The sequence below is a fragment of the Austrofundulus limnaeus genome, unplaced genomic scaffold (assembly GCF_001266775.1).
Source record: "Austrofundulus limnaeus strain Quisiro unplaced genomic scaffold, Austrofundulus_limnaeus-1.0 Scaffold1906, whole genome shotgun sequence".
Classification (NCBI taxonomy): domain Eukaryota; kingdom Metazoa; phylum Chordata; class Actinopteri; order Cyprinodontiformes; family Rivulidae; genus Austrofundulus; species Austrofundulus limnaeus.
The window spans coordinates 1-14,801 of record NW_013954308.1 but is presented as its reverse complement, the minus strand read 5'-3'; the positions used below and the strand labels follow the sequence as shown (position 1 = coordinate 14,801).

Here is a 14,801-nt window from a genome sequence, read left to right as displayed (position 1 = left end):
GCTCTACTGTATGTCCAGTGATGGTGAGAGAATCAGTGAGTCCTTTTTTTCCCCACTTGTGAGGAAAAAGCCAATGGAAAATTACCTTACCTGCTACAAAGTCACCTCTGATTTTAATCTTTATTAGCTGAGTCAGATGTGGAGATGCTGAGGAGGCAGAGAAGAAATTTAAAACTTCTCTCCCCGGGCTGCATCTCAAGCTATATATATTTTTGGCTCTGTAAGGTTATTTTTCATTATAAAAACATTTATAAAATGTCAGCTTATTTAACGATTTTTGCTCTTAATTGCTAAAAAACATCCGCCCATCTGTTGTCTTTAATCGCTTCTTTCTTTCCAGGTCATAGGGGTTGCTGGTGCCAATTTCCTGCAATCACAGAAAAACTTCACAACGAAAGTTTAGTTTATCTTTTAGTGTGAAAATTAAAAGCTTCGTGTTTACCAAAGATTGGAGCGTATGCAGCACATCTTTAGATTGTAACTCTACATTCATAAAATTGCCACTCGCAACAATTAAAACTGATTTTACCTTTTAGTTTTAAGGATATTTTAAAATGCAAAAGCTTAATTTGCATTTAAAAATTAAAGGATTTGCGTCTTGGAAAAAGGGGATATGTATAAGCTACAAAAAACTGATTTTGGGGAAACTAAGAAATGTCATCTAGCTTAAGCCAACTTTTGAGTCACTCGGCAGGCAGCCGCCTACCTTTAAAAAAAGAAATAAATATGTAAAATAAACTAGAAAGTCTTTGCACACCTGCATATTGCACACTTTCAAATGAAAGCACAGCTTGACTCAAAATGAAAATCTGCTTCAGAATTCTCCCTTTTCTTCCTCCTGTTATGTTTGCTTAAKATTAGCACATGTTTTCATTTCCTGGCTTCAAACTACAAATATTTAGTTGTATTTTTTTCAAAAGACATTAATTAAATTGAATAATTACGTGAGGAAGATAAAATCAGACCCTTCTTGTGACTCTGGAGTGTCAAATTTTTGATGAGGAAACAGCAGGAGAACTCATGTTGAGAAAGGCAAAAATTACTTTTCCTGACAGAACATTACATAGATGATGGTTAATGTGTTTTTTATTACAGTAGCTTGAAGAGTCTGGGTATTTTTCCCCCCACCAAGATGACTAGATGTTCAGTTCTATACAAAGTAGTTCGTCTTTTTCAATTTGTATTTTGTACTTTCGTGCTTATGAGAAATGCAGAGGAAATGGATCACATTAATGATGGTTTTGTTCTGTTCCTTCAAGCCGTGTCAGAGGGTCAGCCTGTATTATACTGTGACCCTTGAAGCTAAATTGAGTGGAGACCTCATGAAATTAATAACTGCACTTACGTGCTTCCTGCAGTGTCACATTAGAAAAGTCCTCTGCCCTGTTCTTTCTTTCTTATTAATTTTTCATTACTAGACATTTTGAGCTGGGTATTTATATACTTTTATTTTAATCAATAAATTTAAACTTTATCCAAACTGTTATTTAGTGCTGGGCGGTATGACCCAAAAATATCAAGATATTTTCAACATTTACATCGGTTTCACGATATATCGGGTATTTTTTTTTCATCACAGGTCAGCTGATAATAAAATGTACCAACACTGCTAATTTACTTTTTTCTTTTACTGTACCTCTGTCTGTGTCTCTGTGTCCCTCCTCTATATGACTTTTCTTCTCCTGGTTGGAGACAGTAMTCACGCATTTTGGTCCGGTGATGTGCGAAATTCAGTTCCCCTGTGAAAATCTGTCCTCCATAGTGGTTAACCTTAGAGAGAATCACTGGTCCAGGCATAACATCAGACCAATCCTAAATGGTTAATTTGAGGGAGGTGCTCCCAACACAACGGGAACAGATTTTCACAGGGGAACTTAATTTTGTACAACACCTGTCGTGAAGGAGGAGGGTTGCGAAAAGATTATTATCGGGTCTATTGTTTTAATGTTATTTAATAAAGCTTAACAGGACTCACCTTGCACACCAGTCAATTAAACTCTACTACAAAACTACTTCTCCCGGGCTTTTCACAATAGAAGCACAATAAAATCTCCAAGCAGTAACGTCTCCATATTAACGTTGCGTGTAATATCTAACCATGCATGTCACTAAAGATGTGTTTACAACATTCAGCGAAGGTGAAAATGGGATTTTTTTTTATGTCAGTCAATATAAGCAGCGGAATCGCCACCRGCTGCCAGTTACTCCAACATTAGCTTGCTAATGCACATAGCAGTGCTGCAGGGAAAAGTGTCCCCTGGGAAACAGTTCACTGGTGGCCACGACGAAACGTTCCTAACGTGTTCAGGCTAAATAAACTGGTATGTCTGTATTCAGAAAATTCATATAACAAAAAATTATAAATGGTATTCGGTACGAAGCGGTATACCGCCCAGCACTACTGTTAATCTAAATCCTTTCCGGGCAGTTTTTCTATAACTTTGTTTACATTATTTCGTTCCAGGTCACTTTGGGCATGAACGCCGTCTGAAGCGAACATTGGCAGGACCCTTCCACCAGCCTGCATGTCCATGCCGCTGTAAAGGAGGACTTGCTCAATCGGTGTACAAGTTCAGCCCTTGCGTGTCTCTTCTCTTTTCACCATGGGGGGAGCTGTGAGTGCCGGGGAGGACAACGACGACCTCATCGATAACCTGAAGGAGGCTCAGTACATTCGCACGGAAAAGGTGGAGCAGGCGTTTCGGGCCATAGACCGCGGCGACTACTACCTGGATGGCTACCGGGACAGTGCCTACAAAGACTTGGCATGGAAGCACGGAAACATCCARCTGTCTGCTCCATGTATATACTCTGAGGTGATGGAGGCTCTTAAGCTGCAACCAGGACTTTCTTTCCTTAATCTGGGCAGCGGGACCGGCTACCTGAGCACAATGGTTGGCCTCATCATAGGTAATCTTGATGAAGTCTGATTTTACAGATTTTCTTTTTTACTGTTTAGGAAATGTATTTTTTTAGACAAACTGTCACACTAAGAGCATTAGTCTAGATGAAACCAGCATTTGGACGTTTAATGCCACGCCTGGTTTAAAACTAATTATTATGTTTTATTCTTTCTTTTCTTCAAAGGACCATTTGGTGTGAACCATGGAGTGGAGTTGCACAAGGATGTTGTGGAATATGCCCGACAGAAACTGGATGATTTCATAAAGAACAGTGACAGTTTTGATAAGTGAGTCCATGTCCTCAAAACAGACTTTACGTTTGGAAATACAGTTATTTTGTCAAACGCAATCTGTAAGAGAAACTGTTTTTCAGAAGGTTAAATGTGTCTCGCTCGAAACTCCCCAGAGTCTCAGGCTGTTGCCTAGCAAACAGTCCAGTCCAAGAACCTGCCCAGAACAAAACCACCCACGCATCTACTCTTAAAACAGATTGCCGTCAGTGTATACAAATTAAACAGAAATGAGTGATAATAATAAAAAAAAGGACTGCGGCTCAGGAGGTAGAGGTTTTCGTTTTGATCACATGTTGAATTATTGTTGGGTAAAAGACTGAATTACCATCTGGTTCTCTGTGTTCCTCCCATGTGAGGTAGTTTGAATAAAAGTGGAATGAAAGTAAATGTAGCTGGTAGAATTAATGTTTGATGGAATTGACTCTATTCAGACTGACATTAACCCGTTTGTTCGGTTGGGTTCAGTGCTGTTTGACAACATTTTAGACTGTTACACCACTCGAACAGAACAGTGAAGTATTTTATTCATGACAGTAGTTGCGCACCTTTATGTCCACTATGTTTAAAATTCTACACCAAGTTTGGTGGTTAAGTGTGGAAATCCACGCAACGAAAACAGCTCTATCCTCTTGTGTGTTTTCACACATTATTTTTGGTCTTTTCGTGGATAATTAGGTCACAAAGCGAGCATAATTTAGCTTCTGATAAACCAGGCAAATCACTAATATATACTGCTTTGCTTGTGATTTGTGGATTTTAATTGTGCTGCGGGAGTTGACAGTAAATAAAACCATGTCACTGCTCAACTTATGTGACTTGCTTAACGTAGCTAAAGGGATCTGGATTGTTTTGACGTGATATTTGACTGTCTTGGTTTGGGAGTTGCTTAAACAGGTTAGCTAAATAMCCGCTGGCTCAGAAAGTAAACACTATGGATATCCAAACATGTATTTTCAAGAATATCTAGTTCCTAATTTAGTCCTGAAAGAAAAGGGCTCTTATTTTTAAAAATTTTGGTGACATTTACATCCAAGCAACAAAAGTCAGGAGTTTTATAGTTGGACATTTCCTTTGACCTGTTAAATTTCACCTCTTCTTCCTCATTCCCATATCAGGTATTTCACGTTCGTGCCCATCACATGAAAGAAATGTCATCAACACTCAGACCTGCTGTGAATTCTCCAATTACCGACTCTATTTACAAACGGTCTCAGTCTCAATTTCCAAGAGCTTTGTCCATTACTATTCATGCAATTACAATCTCACTTTCAGCATCTTCAAGTAATGTTTTAAATGCTTTCAGGCTGTGGGGGATATGGAAAAATATCCATGTGGTTTTCCCTCACATTTGCAGCTTACCATTGTGATGATGAGACAGACGGAATGATAAACGTGTTTTCCACGCCACTTTTTAATATCTCGATTATTTTTCTTCCCCGCAGGTTTGAGTTCTGCGAACCTGTCTTCGTGGTGGGGAATTGCCTTGAAATCTCAACAGACAGTCACCAATACGATCGCATTTATTGCGGCGCCGGAGTGCAGAAAGACCATGAAAATTACATGAAAGTGCTGCTCAAAATTGGAGGCATACTGGTGATGCCTATAGAGGATCAGGTAAGTGCTGCGAGCMATCGGGCCGACACGGACCAGACGCCCTGATTGCTATTCAAAATTCAAAACATAGGAGGAAAACAAGGTGGAATAGCTTTGACCCAAAAGACTGGTTATGCAACCGCTCCCATGCATTATTGAGCCCCAACTGCCCCTGGATTTAAGCAGCTGTGTTCGAAGCACACACGGTGCTGCATAAATAATGTTTCATTTAAAATGCTGGATGTGTGCATGTGGACACACTGTGGGGCATGCGAGAGGGCTTCAGTGATGGTGTTGTGTGTTGGTGGTAAGAAGGGAAAGGATTGTGACAGATCCGTGGTCTCAAAGCTTTTGAACAATTTAAAGGAAGCTGAAGTAAAACTTGACTTTGATTACAGCAGATACCACGTTTCGTTCCGGCAATCACCAGGGGTGTACAAGATCCTTAAAGTAAATCAATCCTCATAATATTTTCAAAGAAGYCCCAAAGTATTACTAAGGATGAAAACAGCCTGCGCTGTTGTGAGCATTGATAAAATGATTAAATATAATTTTAAAGTACAGATCTTTGGAAGATCAAAAAGCTTGAAAGCACTACAACAGAAAGTTACACAGGCTGTGCCCATGGTAATGGGAATAATCTTCAAAAACGCATCCTTCTTTGTTGGGGGGCTTTCATCAGCACAGAGCCGACATTTTCATCTTCCCCATCTCCCTTCAGTGCTTTTAGAAATTACTCTCCAGAGTGGACAAAAAAAAAGGTGCAGAGAAAGGAGAGGGAGTAGAAAATCTTTGTAACAATGCTGATATACTGTCTGAGTCTTCAGAGACAGTTCGATTACTAGAGCCGAACATCTGTACGTCCCTCTTTTCATCTCTTCCGATGTCAGTATGAGGAATCACACTCATGGGTGCCATTATGGTCTGACATGGTGTCTCCCTCTATCAGCTGGTAAAAATGGACCTGTGTGCTGTWAGAGACATGTACTGGATATAACTGYGCCGAAGAAGGTCGAATCAMTCATRTGCAAATCATTCTACATTTTGGAGTCTTCAGGCGGGTTACTGATCTGTCTCTGTCTGTGTGCCTTTGAGTGAAACGACTCTATGAATGTGTGTGAATAAGAAAAGTGAGAGATCTATAGGTTTAATAGKTACACTTCGGTCTATAAAGGAAACACTTGTGTCATTATTCTGACTGTTGACTAAAGAGGTCTGTGTGGGTTGATGGTTTTCCAGGAACATTGTTGATTAATATACCGTATAATGGCCTGAGTTATCTCATCTGTTATGRATAACAGGCAGCGCTTCTCATTTTTCAAGCCAATACCAAATAGCATTTTAATGATGTTAGGTTGGATGGGTGAGATAATAATATACTAGAAATAATGTTTAGTAATCAAATCAATCAGTCGTTCTTGGCTAGGCTTTTTAAGGAAAATACAGTAAAACAACTCTGCACAAAATGTAACCTTGGAGAAAATAAACAAACTGTGTAAATCTGTTTGTTGACAACCAGGATGTCCAGCAGAGTTCTTGTTACCATCGTTTTACTAAATAAAAAAAAAATCTCCAGTTTGGTGTTCAACTTGACATTCAGGCTTTTAACACTGTCGGGCTTTGTTTTGTGGAAAGTAAACAAGTACTTCAAAATATCAAGAAATTTGAGTTCTGGTCTGATTTGAATGTTCGTAGTCCTTCTATCCTTCAAAGATCCCTGTTGAGATTAACAACCTTTAATTTATCACGATTTTCCCTTGTTAAAGACTAGCAGTGGGAGACATATTGAATGTTTAGCCACTCATGAGAGTGACTAAGCTGCAACACACACAACAATCACATCGACAAGCTCTGTTGAGGAACTATAGTGCAAAAAAGGTTTGGTTTGAAGTCAAGTTTGGATTTGGACACATTTTAGACCTTTGACATTCATAAAACAATACCTTTTTAAAAGGTGTGTGTGTGTGTGGGTGTGTGTGTGTGTGTGTGTGTGTGTGTGTGTGTGTGGGGGGGTATTCAAAGTTTTACTTTTTTGGGCTTTAAATAACCTATTCCTGTCAGAAATGGTAGGAAGTTCTACAAGAGACAGGGGAGATGGAGGTCAATCAAATTTATTTTTGATATATACAGCAGTTTCACAACAACTGAAGGTAACAGTTATCAGACTGTGGTGTATAACTAGAGTATGTGCCTGGAAAATACATAAATTCCACCTTTTAAAACACCAAAATAAATAAAATAGACCATTTAGTAGTTAAAAATAGTTACAAATGTGCATGTGCGCAGTGGGCTGAGTTCAAGTTTTTCAAGAAAATACTGAGGTTGCTATTTGTTTGCTTTAAACTGATTTATGTTAAACTTTCCTTTAGGACCATAGATGAGATTTTTCATGAATCTGCTTTTGGAGCTTGTTGAATTTACTACTTCACTATTCCAGTTGCATTTTCATAGCAATCTCAGAGTTTTCTTGGTTGACCTGAGACATGGAAGAGTCAGGCACCACTACAAAATGGTCTCATATTATGATCATCATGATGTTTTTGTATATAAAGTGTCAAAGTTGAATTAATATTTCAGATGATACTTTTGTCTGATAGAGCAAACATATGCAGGCATGGTTTACYTGCTGTATATGAAAGTACTGAAAGAACCTAGAGTTCAAACGTGTTCGTTTACCAACTATGTGCTTACCAATATGGAGAATGTGCAATTACGTGGAAAGAATTGTTAAAGAGTAACCACATAAAACCAAGGAGTGCTCCTGGCTGATCTTATTCGAGTGACGAAGAGATCAGGCCCAGCATACGGAAGTCCATCTAGTTTTATTCCAAGAGCTCCAGGGCCTGGCTCCGCCTTTGTAATTATGTCATCATTGAGGGAGGTCCCTATACTTCAGAGCCCGAACCCCCAGACAATAATAATCTGTACTACTGAATAAATAAAAGTTCAGTTATATGTTGGATTTGTTCCCAGGCATGTATCTATTATCAAGTTAATCAAAACAGTCACATTTAACAATCATTACAATTCTATCATAAAACTATACTATGTGTAGTGTAATTAAAATCAGTGTGTAACATAAAKCCCAATAATTTCTTCAGTACCAAAGAACTTATCTGTGGGTCTAGGAGTCTGTTGTGGTACTTGGCTCTAATGTTGTATTGTGATCGGTTTTAAATCTGTTTTTGCTTCTTTTGTCCTGTTTTTGCAGCTGACCCAGATAACCAGGACTGGTCAGAGCACGTGGGAGAGCAAAAACATCTTGGCGGTGTCCTTTGCCCCCTTGGTGCAGCAGAGCAGAGGAGACGGGGAGAAACCCGACACTGTCCATCTGCGTGAGTTGCACCGCCTCAACAAAAAAACAACATCTTTGTCATGTTGTGCTTAAGTCATCTTGAAGTATAAAACCGTCAGTACTACGTTTTTTAAGCCAGTGAAAATGATTTAAAAAGAAGTCCTTCAGGATGTTGGTCTTCTTGTTTTGTCTTGCTTGCAGGGCTTAGTTTTCTGTCACACATTCTCACTTGTGCTTGTTGGCCTAGTTGAGGTCAACGTAGCATTAGCGTGGATGATTTTTCTTCTTGTGGCGCGTCGCCCTGAAGGTCCGTGTCGTCCCTGTTTGTCCTCAGCCCCGGTGACCGTGCGCAGCCTCCAGGACCTGTCCCGCGTCTACATTCGCCGCACACTCAAGGGCCTGACGAGCCAGGACAGCCAGGGCAAGGGGACGGTGCAGAGGGRCCCCCAGAAGCGCAAGCGCAGGCGCTGCAGGCGGCGGCGCATCAGCACGTACGTTTTTGTCGGCAATCAGCTCATTCCGCAAATGGTGGAGAGCGAAGAGGAGGAGCACGCCGAGGAGGAGCACAAGGACGTGGAGGAAGAGGAGGAGGAAAGAGACATTGGCAACATCGAAATCATCAAGCAAGTGAACGTGTTGAGAGAACAAATACTGGCTCTACCGCTGCCTGAGCCGCTGAAAGCATATTTGCTGTATTACAGAGAGAAATGACTTCTTCACTCCYTGTCAGCCCTTAATGAGTGCGACGCCTGCTGAAATTCCTTTCTTCACCCGTTTTCAGTGCAAATGTAGCATTATCATTCAATCTTGATGGCAACACTGTATTTGGAAAGAGATAACATTGGATAATAATGGTATGATTGTAATAAATGTTAGTTTTTGTTGGCGTTTTATTTTAATTTTTTTCCTTTGATTTGTATAGAAAAAAACGTGAAAATCAAATGAACATAGGAAACGAAACCAGGAATCCAGTTTTATCCTGTCAGGGTTTTTTTTTTTTTTTCTGCAGACGTGCAGATGAACAAACTGTAAAAAGATCTTCTTACTGTATTTGTTAAAATATAATCAAGCTGAGAGAAAAATTGTAATGCGCTTTATTTTACAATTTTTTTAGAAGCTTTAACCTTCTTTCTGTCAGGATCCAGTGATTTAATTATCCTGAAAGCAGGAAACGAGGCCACATTCTCCCATTTTGAGCTTGAGAGTAAAGACGTTATTGCATAATCATAAACGGGGCACTTAATAACTCTCAATGTGTTTTATACCTTCCTGTAACAAGAGATCACTGGGGAAAAAAAGACCAGACTTATACATATATTTTCTACAGGGCACCTTTTAATGTGACGTTTTCTACAGCATGCTTGTTTTTGTTAGGTTTTGCTGCAAAAAGGAAAAAAAAAAGACAATTTGATGCAATGTAAGCCGTCTGCTCATAGTGTTTTCTTTTCTCATGGATGAATATAAATGTCAACATTAAGATAAAATGAATGAGAGACATTTAGGAATGGATGATGCCTTTTTTTAAAATAGAAAAGTGGTAAAAAGATGATTGTCAAGCCTGAGTTTGTGTATGAATATTATGGTGCTGACATTGGTTTACATCTGACTAGTTGCTTGAGCGGATGCACAGAAACAAAGGATTTAAAGTGAGTTAGATGAACTTGAGTAAAACTGAGTTATGTGTAGTACTGCAGTTTTTTTTTTTTGTTTTAAATCAAAAATAATGCAAAAATCTGAGTTGTTAAAGATTTTGATGCCTTATTTTATCCTGGACTATAGTCGGGTCCAACAAAGCACCTTAATCTGCAGGTTCTCAAGTGAAATTGGCAGCAAAAAGTACCACGGTTGGCTCGTTTTATGGACTGAACTCATTGCGATGTAAATTCAGTTTCACTACATTGRGCTCGCAGTACTTCCCTAATGCTGATGGCTTTTAAGTGCCAACCCATCATCTTAGGATATCTGTGAGCTTTTGGACATTAAGTCATCCAAACAAAGGTAGTTTTTTCTTTTTTTATTTAAATATCTATATATGTATAAACATTCCAAAGTTAAAAAAAAAAACAGTTGAGGTTTAGAGGTTTTCTTCACACTTCACTGTCACATTCAGAAAGTTTTCTCTTACTTTGAATGCAGAGTTTAGTATTTAAAAAGCTGAGTTGAATGTTATTAATTCTCTTGAATATAAACGTGGTTTTCTTTATAAGGTGATTATTTTTACAGTTTCATTTGCTTTGTTGTAGCCACCTTTAGCTGTATTTTACCTTCACACTGGGAACTCTGTTGATCTGAACTTGACTGCTGTCTGTTACGAATAGATAGGAAACGTTAGCATTAGCTCTCATTTAGTTTCGATGTAATGAAACATATTTTTGGTTAAATACGGGGTTAATTATTCTATTTGTAGTGTATGTGTGTTCAAAGGTAATCCTTTTTTTATTTCTTTTTTTAATGTTCTTTGTGGAGTTTTTTTAAGATAATGAAACAATTTCTCAATTAGACTAGAACTCATTTGATTTGGATAGAATCCATTCAGTTTCACATGTGCAATTTCAGCCTTGGAACAATTTATATACCATAACCTAAACTGTAATTGGTTATTAGCCTGGTAGATTAGGAAGAGGCGGACCTACAGCCTGGACTCTCAGGTCGAAAGTTAATGGGACTGGTCTGATTAATTTAATATGGACGAGATTGGACTATTAAAACAGCATAGGGTGAAAATCAACTTGCACTCCGTGTTCTTATTTTGGTTCAGTTGCTTTATTTTTCTGAAAATTTTTCATAGTGTTTGCAGTTTATTATTTTGAAAATGTGTTTTGTTGTAAACGTGTGGCACAAAAATAAAGGTCACAATTACGATGCGTGTCTTCCATTCATTTTTTTAGTTGACTGGGTAAAACTATCAAGTGGAGTTTCATCCGAGCTGGTAGACAACTGCTAAAAGGAACAAACCACAACTCTCCTAACGTAAAAATACAGATTTTCTTTTCCTTTTATAAGCCTCTGCCTGCTGAGGACTGAAGGATTTTTGTGAGAACCCTCCAACTCAACACTGGAGCCTTTAAAGTGTTGGGCAATACACCTACAGAGGGTGAAGCAGATCAGACAAACAGTTGTCGAGATTGTTTTTTGCTCAAACGTGGAAAAAGCTGCTGTCTCAGGCCTGGGATTTTGTCTGAATATAAAGTGTATTAGCTGTTGCACTCTGGAGACTGACGAAAGGCAGATAAAGGAAGAGGAAACAGATGCAGAGATATCCTTGCTGTCAGCCGTAAAAAGCATCTTTCATTAGGCGCCGTTAAAAGTTGAATGTGTCGTACAGAGATATAGAAGACCCTGATGACATCTCCAGGAATGTTTTTCAGATAAGAACGCTCCACCAGTAAACTCTTGTTCATAAAAACAGAGGCGTGACTGCAGTTTTTAAATTAAAGGTCTAGCATTCCTTGAAGGAACACATCACTTACCACTTTCCATCTCAGTGTGTAAAACCAACGTGGAAAAGGGGCTGAGATGTGTCCATTTTTATCAAATTTTTAAAAATGTTTTGTGTGATGTCATGCAATAGTGTAGGATGTCACAGAGTATGTGTTGCAGATAAACGATGATGATGAAAGTCAAAACCATAAGATTGCATGAGACGATATGGTAAATGGACTGTAKTTATWTAGCACCTTTCTATCCATCCAGGACACTCAAAGCGTTTCACACTACAGACATTCACCCATGCACACACACATTCACACACTGATGATGGCAAACTACAATTGTAGCCACAGCTGCCCTGGGGCACACTGACAGAGGCAAGGCTGCCATACACAGGCGCCACCGGACCCTCTGACCACCATCAGTAGGCAAGGCAGGTAGGTGTCTTGCCCAAGGACACAACAACTGAGTCGACTGGACGGGGATTGAACCGGCGACCTTCCAGTTCCAGGACAACTCCCCTAACCACTCTACCACAGCCGACCCTATACGAAGATCTGAGGGCAGAGCTGCTATTTTATAATCCTGAGGCTGCAGGTTTGAATCCAGGTTGCGTCAGGCTTAAAGCAATTGCCCAGATTTTTGTGTGAATTTGCTTGTTGTGGAGACTTCTCAAGGGAGCAGCCCAAAAACAAACAAAAAAAAAAAAAACAATAACGTTATGTTTTTGTCTTGGATAACATTGACTATCTGTGGTGGCCATCTTGAATTAGACATACTCTAAATATTAGTTGCAGATGTCGGGGAGACCGGGGACAGTTACAGCATTGCATTTGACTCTGTTACTCAGAGATGGTTTGAATTAGACAAACCAAATTTTAATACAATAAACTCACATCTGTCTGTTAATAGTSAAAACCATTTATGGATGATTAAAGCATGTACATTCTTCACAATTTGCATTTGAAAACAAAAAGTTACATTTTGCAATTGACCTCGGGGCCGGGGACAGTTGCAACATTGTTAAGGGGTGGTTGCAACATATTATTAATACAAATATTTCACTGTAAAGAAAAGTTTTATTTTTTTTATATTTATATTATTGCTAAATGAATAAAAACTGTAAGTCATAATATTACAGTGTTATTTATTTATTCTTTTTGATCAAATGGCGAATATAGATTTGCCTTGATGAGTAGACCTTATATACAGATGTCAGACTTTAATTGATATAAAATACAGTTGAATTTTTGAGACAAGGATAATAGAAGAATTCGTGAGGCAATTAACTTTTGTTTTGCCTGTTGTCACTGTACGCCTACATTATGCTAAATTTACATTGAAAGAAGCTGGGATTTTAAAACCATTGAAAACAACAACTGCAGAAAATACATCTTAAACACTTTTATGTTTTAAACTATAAAATTGTCATGAATACCCAATACCCTTTTAAGTGTAAACTTAATTTCAACATCTTAATATTATCTGTATGTGCTCTGTTTTTATATGGATTTATCGTATGGGGACAGTTGCAACAATTGTTGCGACTGTCCCCCTTCCTGTGAGCCACGATAAAACCTCATGTGTTAGCTAAATAAGCTGAGCTTGATACATGTATATTAGTTAAAAGTCAACATATCACTTGTTTAAACCATATAAGTTTGAGCTGGAGCACAAAAACAGTGACAGCAGTTTAACAAAAATAAAGATGGGCAAAAAAAATTACTTTGGTACCTCAAAAACAGTTTTTTTTAATAAATCCTGGAGCAGTTTTTGAATCTGTTTACTTTTTCTCTGCAAGGTGGAGCATCTAACTGAGCATGTACAGTGTGACTGTCATCACTCTAGCTTGTTTCTGTTTAGAGAAAAATGACGTGTTGCAATCGTCCCTTGTTGCTACTGTCCCTGGTCTCCCCTACTTCCAATGAATATTTAAAGATTTCATTAAAACCCTGATATTTTGTCAATAAAAGCAGCATTGATTCCAAATAGTTGTTAGAAAGAAAAAAAAAAGCAAATATCTCACTTAATTAAATAGTGTTGAGATTATGTGTTGTGTATCAGTCTCAGCCACTATACCAAATTTTAGGTCAGTTTGTGGCAACCATCTTGAATTATGTTGTCTCCATAACCAGTGATAGCTGTTCATCCAGTGATTGATATTTAAACATTTAGTTAAAATTTGTTGAGAGGTTCATGAGATATTTTGGTAATAGACACAGGGCTACAGTAGCACTTTGGTCAGTCTTGTAATCCTGAAGCTGCAGGTTTGAGCTCAGGTCATCAAATTGGAGTTTATTTGCTGTGARGACCACTGCAGAAGTGTGCAGCTGAAAGAACAGCAACACACAAGTGAGGGCAAACACCATTATCTGCCTTGTCTGCATGTCAGTAGGGGGTATTAAACATACTGTAAGAAGCAAAGCCACCCAGGAGCAAGCCATAATACAAAAAAATCTCATTTATTGATTAATTACACTGCATATTTGTTAATAAAARATCTGTGAAAAATCAAATACACCTCATCCTCTACATCCTGTGTTATATACGGTTATTTGATCAGGTTTAAAGCACAAACAGCATCACACAGATTTTCCTTGCATATACAGCACCTCCATCCATTTCCATCGGCTTAACGACGCCGCACAGTGTGAAAAACATTCTGCCAACCCCCGTTTAATTCGCTAGCCTCTGGAGTTTACTTACCCAGGGGCCTCTTCTGTTGGTTAATGGGAGGTAAGAGCATGACTAATTACACTAATTGACCTGAACTCTTTGTAAATATGATATTTTAGCTGCCTCTGCAGCACGTATAAAGCAGAGAGAAGTTTAAAGGGGTATCGCTCAGACCTCTGAAGGCCAGGCTGCACGATATTTTGGTTTTCTTCCTTAGAATTTCTCGCTCTTATCATATTTACAAGGTGGAGTCAAGCAAAGGTTAAATTACTCAACAAAACACAACATGGCTGGTTTTATTCTTCTAAACTGCTTCACAGAGCAAATGATGACAAACGTTATGAGCTTTCTAATGTTTCAATCCCAAAAAGTAATAGTCATTTTTTTGTTCATTTGACTCTGTTTATTTACATCATGGAGTGTGTTTCTAATTATGTGATTAGCTTGTGTTCATTGTAAACTTGATTTTCTTTTATCCAGCAAAAAATAAAATGAAGGGCACATGTTCATACAATCTGCCAATCCTGGTTGTATTTGTACACTCACCGGCCACTTTATTAGGTACACCACGCTAGTAACGGGTTGGACCCCCTTTTGCCTTCAGAACTGCCT

General features: G+C 38.5%; 1 protein-coding gene across 1 annotated transcript; it reads left to right on the top strand.

Moving 5' to 3' along the window:
- Positions 1 to 2,464: 2,464 nt before the first annotated feature.
- pcmtd1 (protein-L-isoaspartate (D-aspartate) O-methyltransferase domain containing 1) lies at positions 2,465 to 10,946 on the top strand (the record flags this gene model as incomplete). The annotated part of the gene is given in 5 exon segments (XM_014033941.1): positions 2,465 to 2,910; positions 3,088 to 3,190; positions 4,639 to 4,810; positions 8,001 to 8,124; positions 8,419 to 10,946. Coding segments are annotated over 5 exon segments (1,083 nt in total). The 3' UTR covers positions 8,796 to 10,946.
- Between the last annotated feature and the right edge of the window lie 3,855 nt (positions 10,947 to 14,801).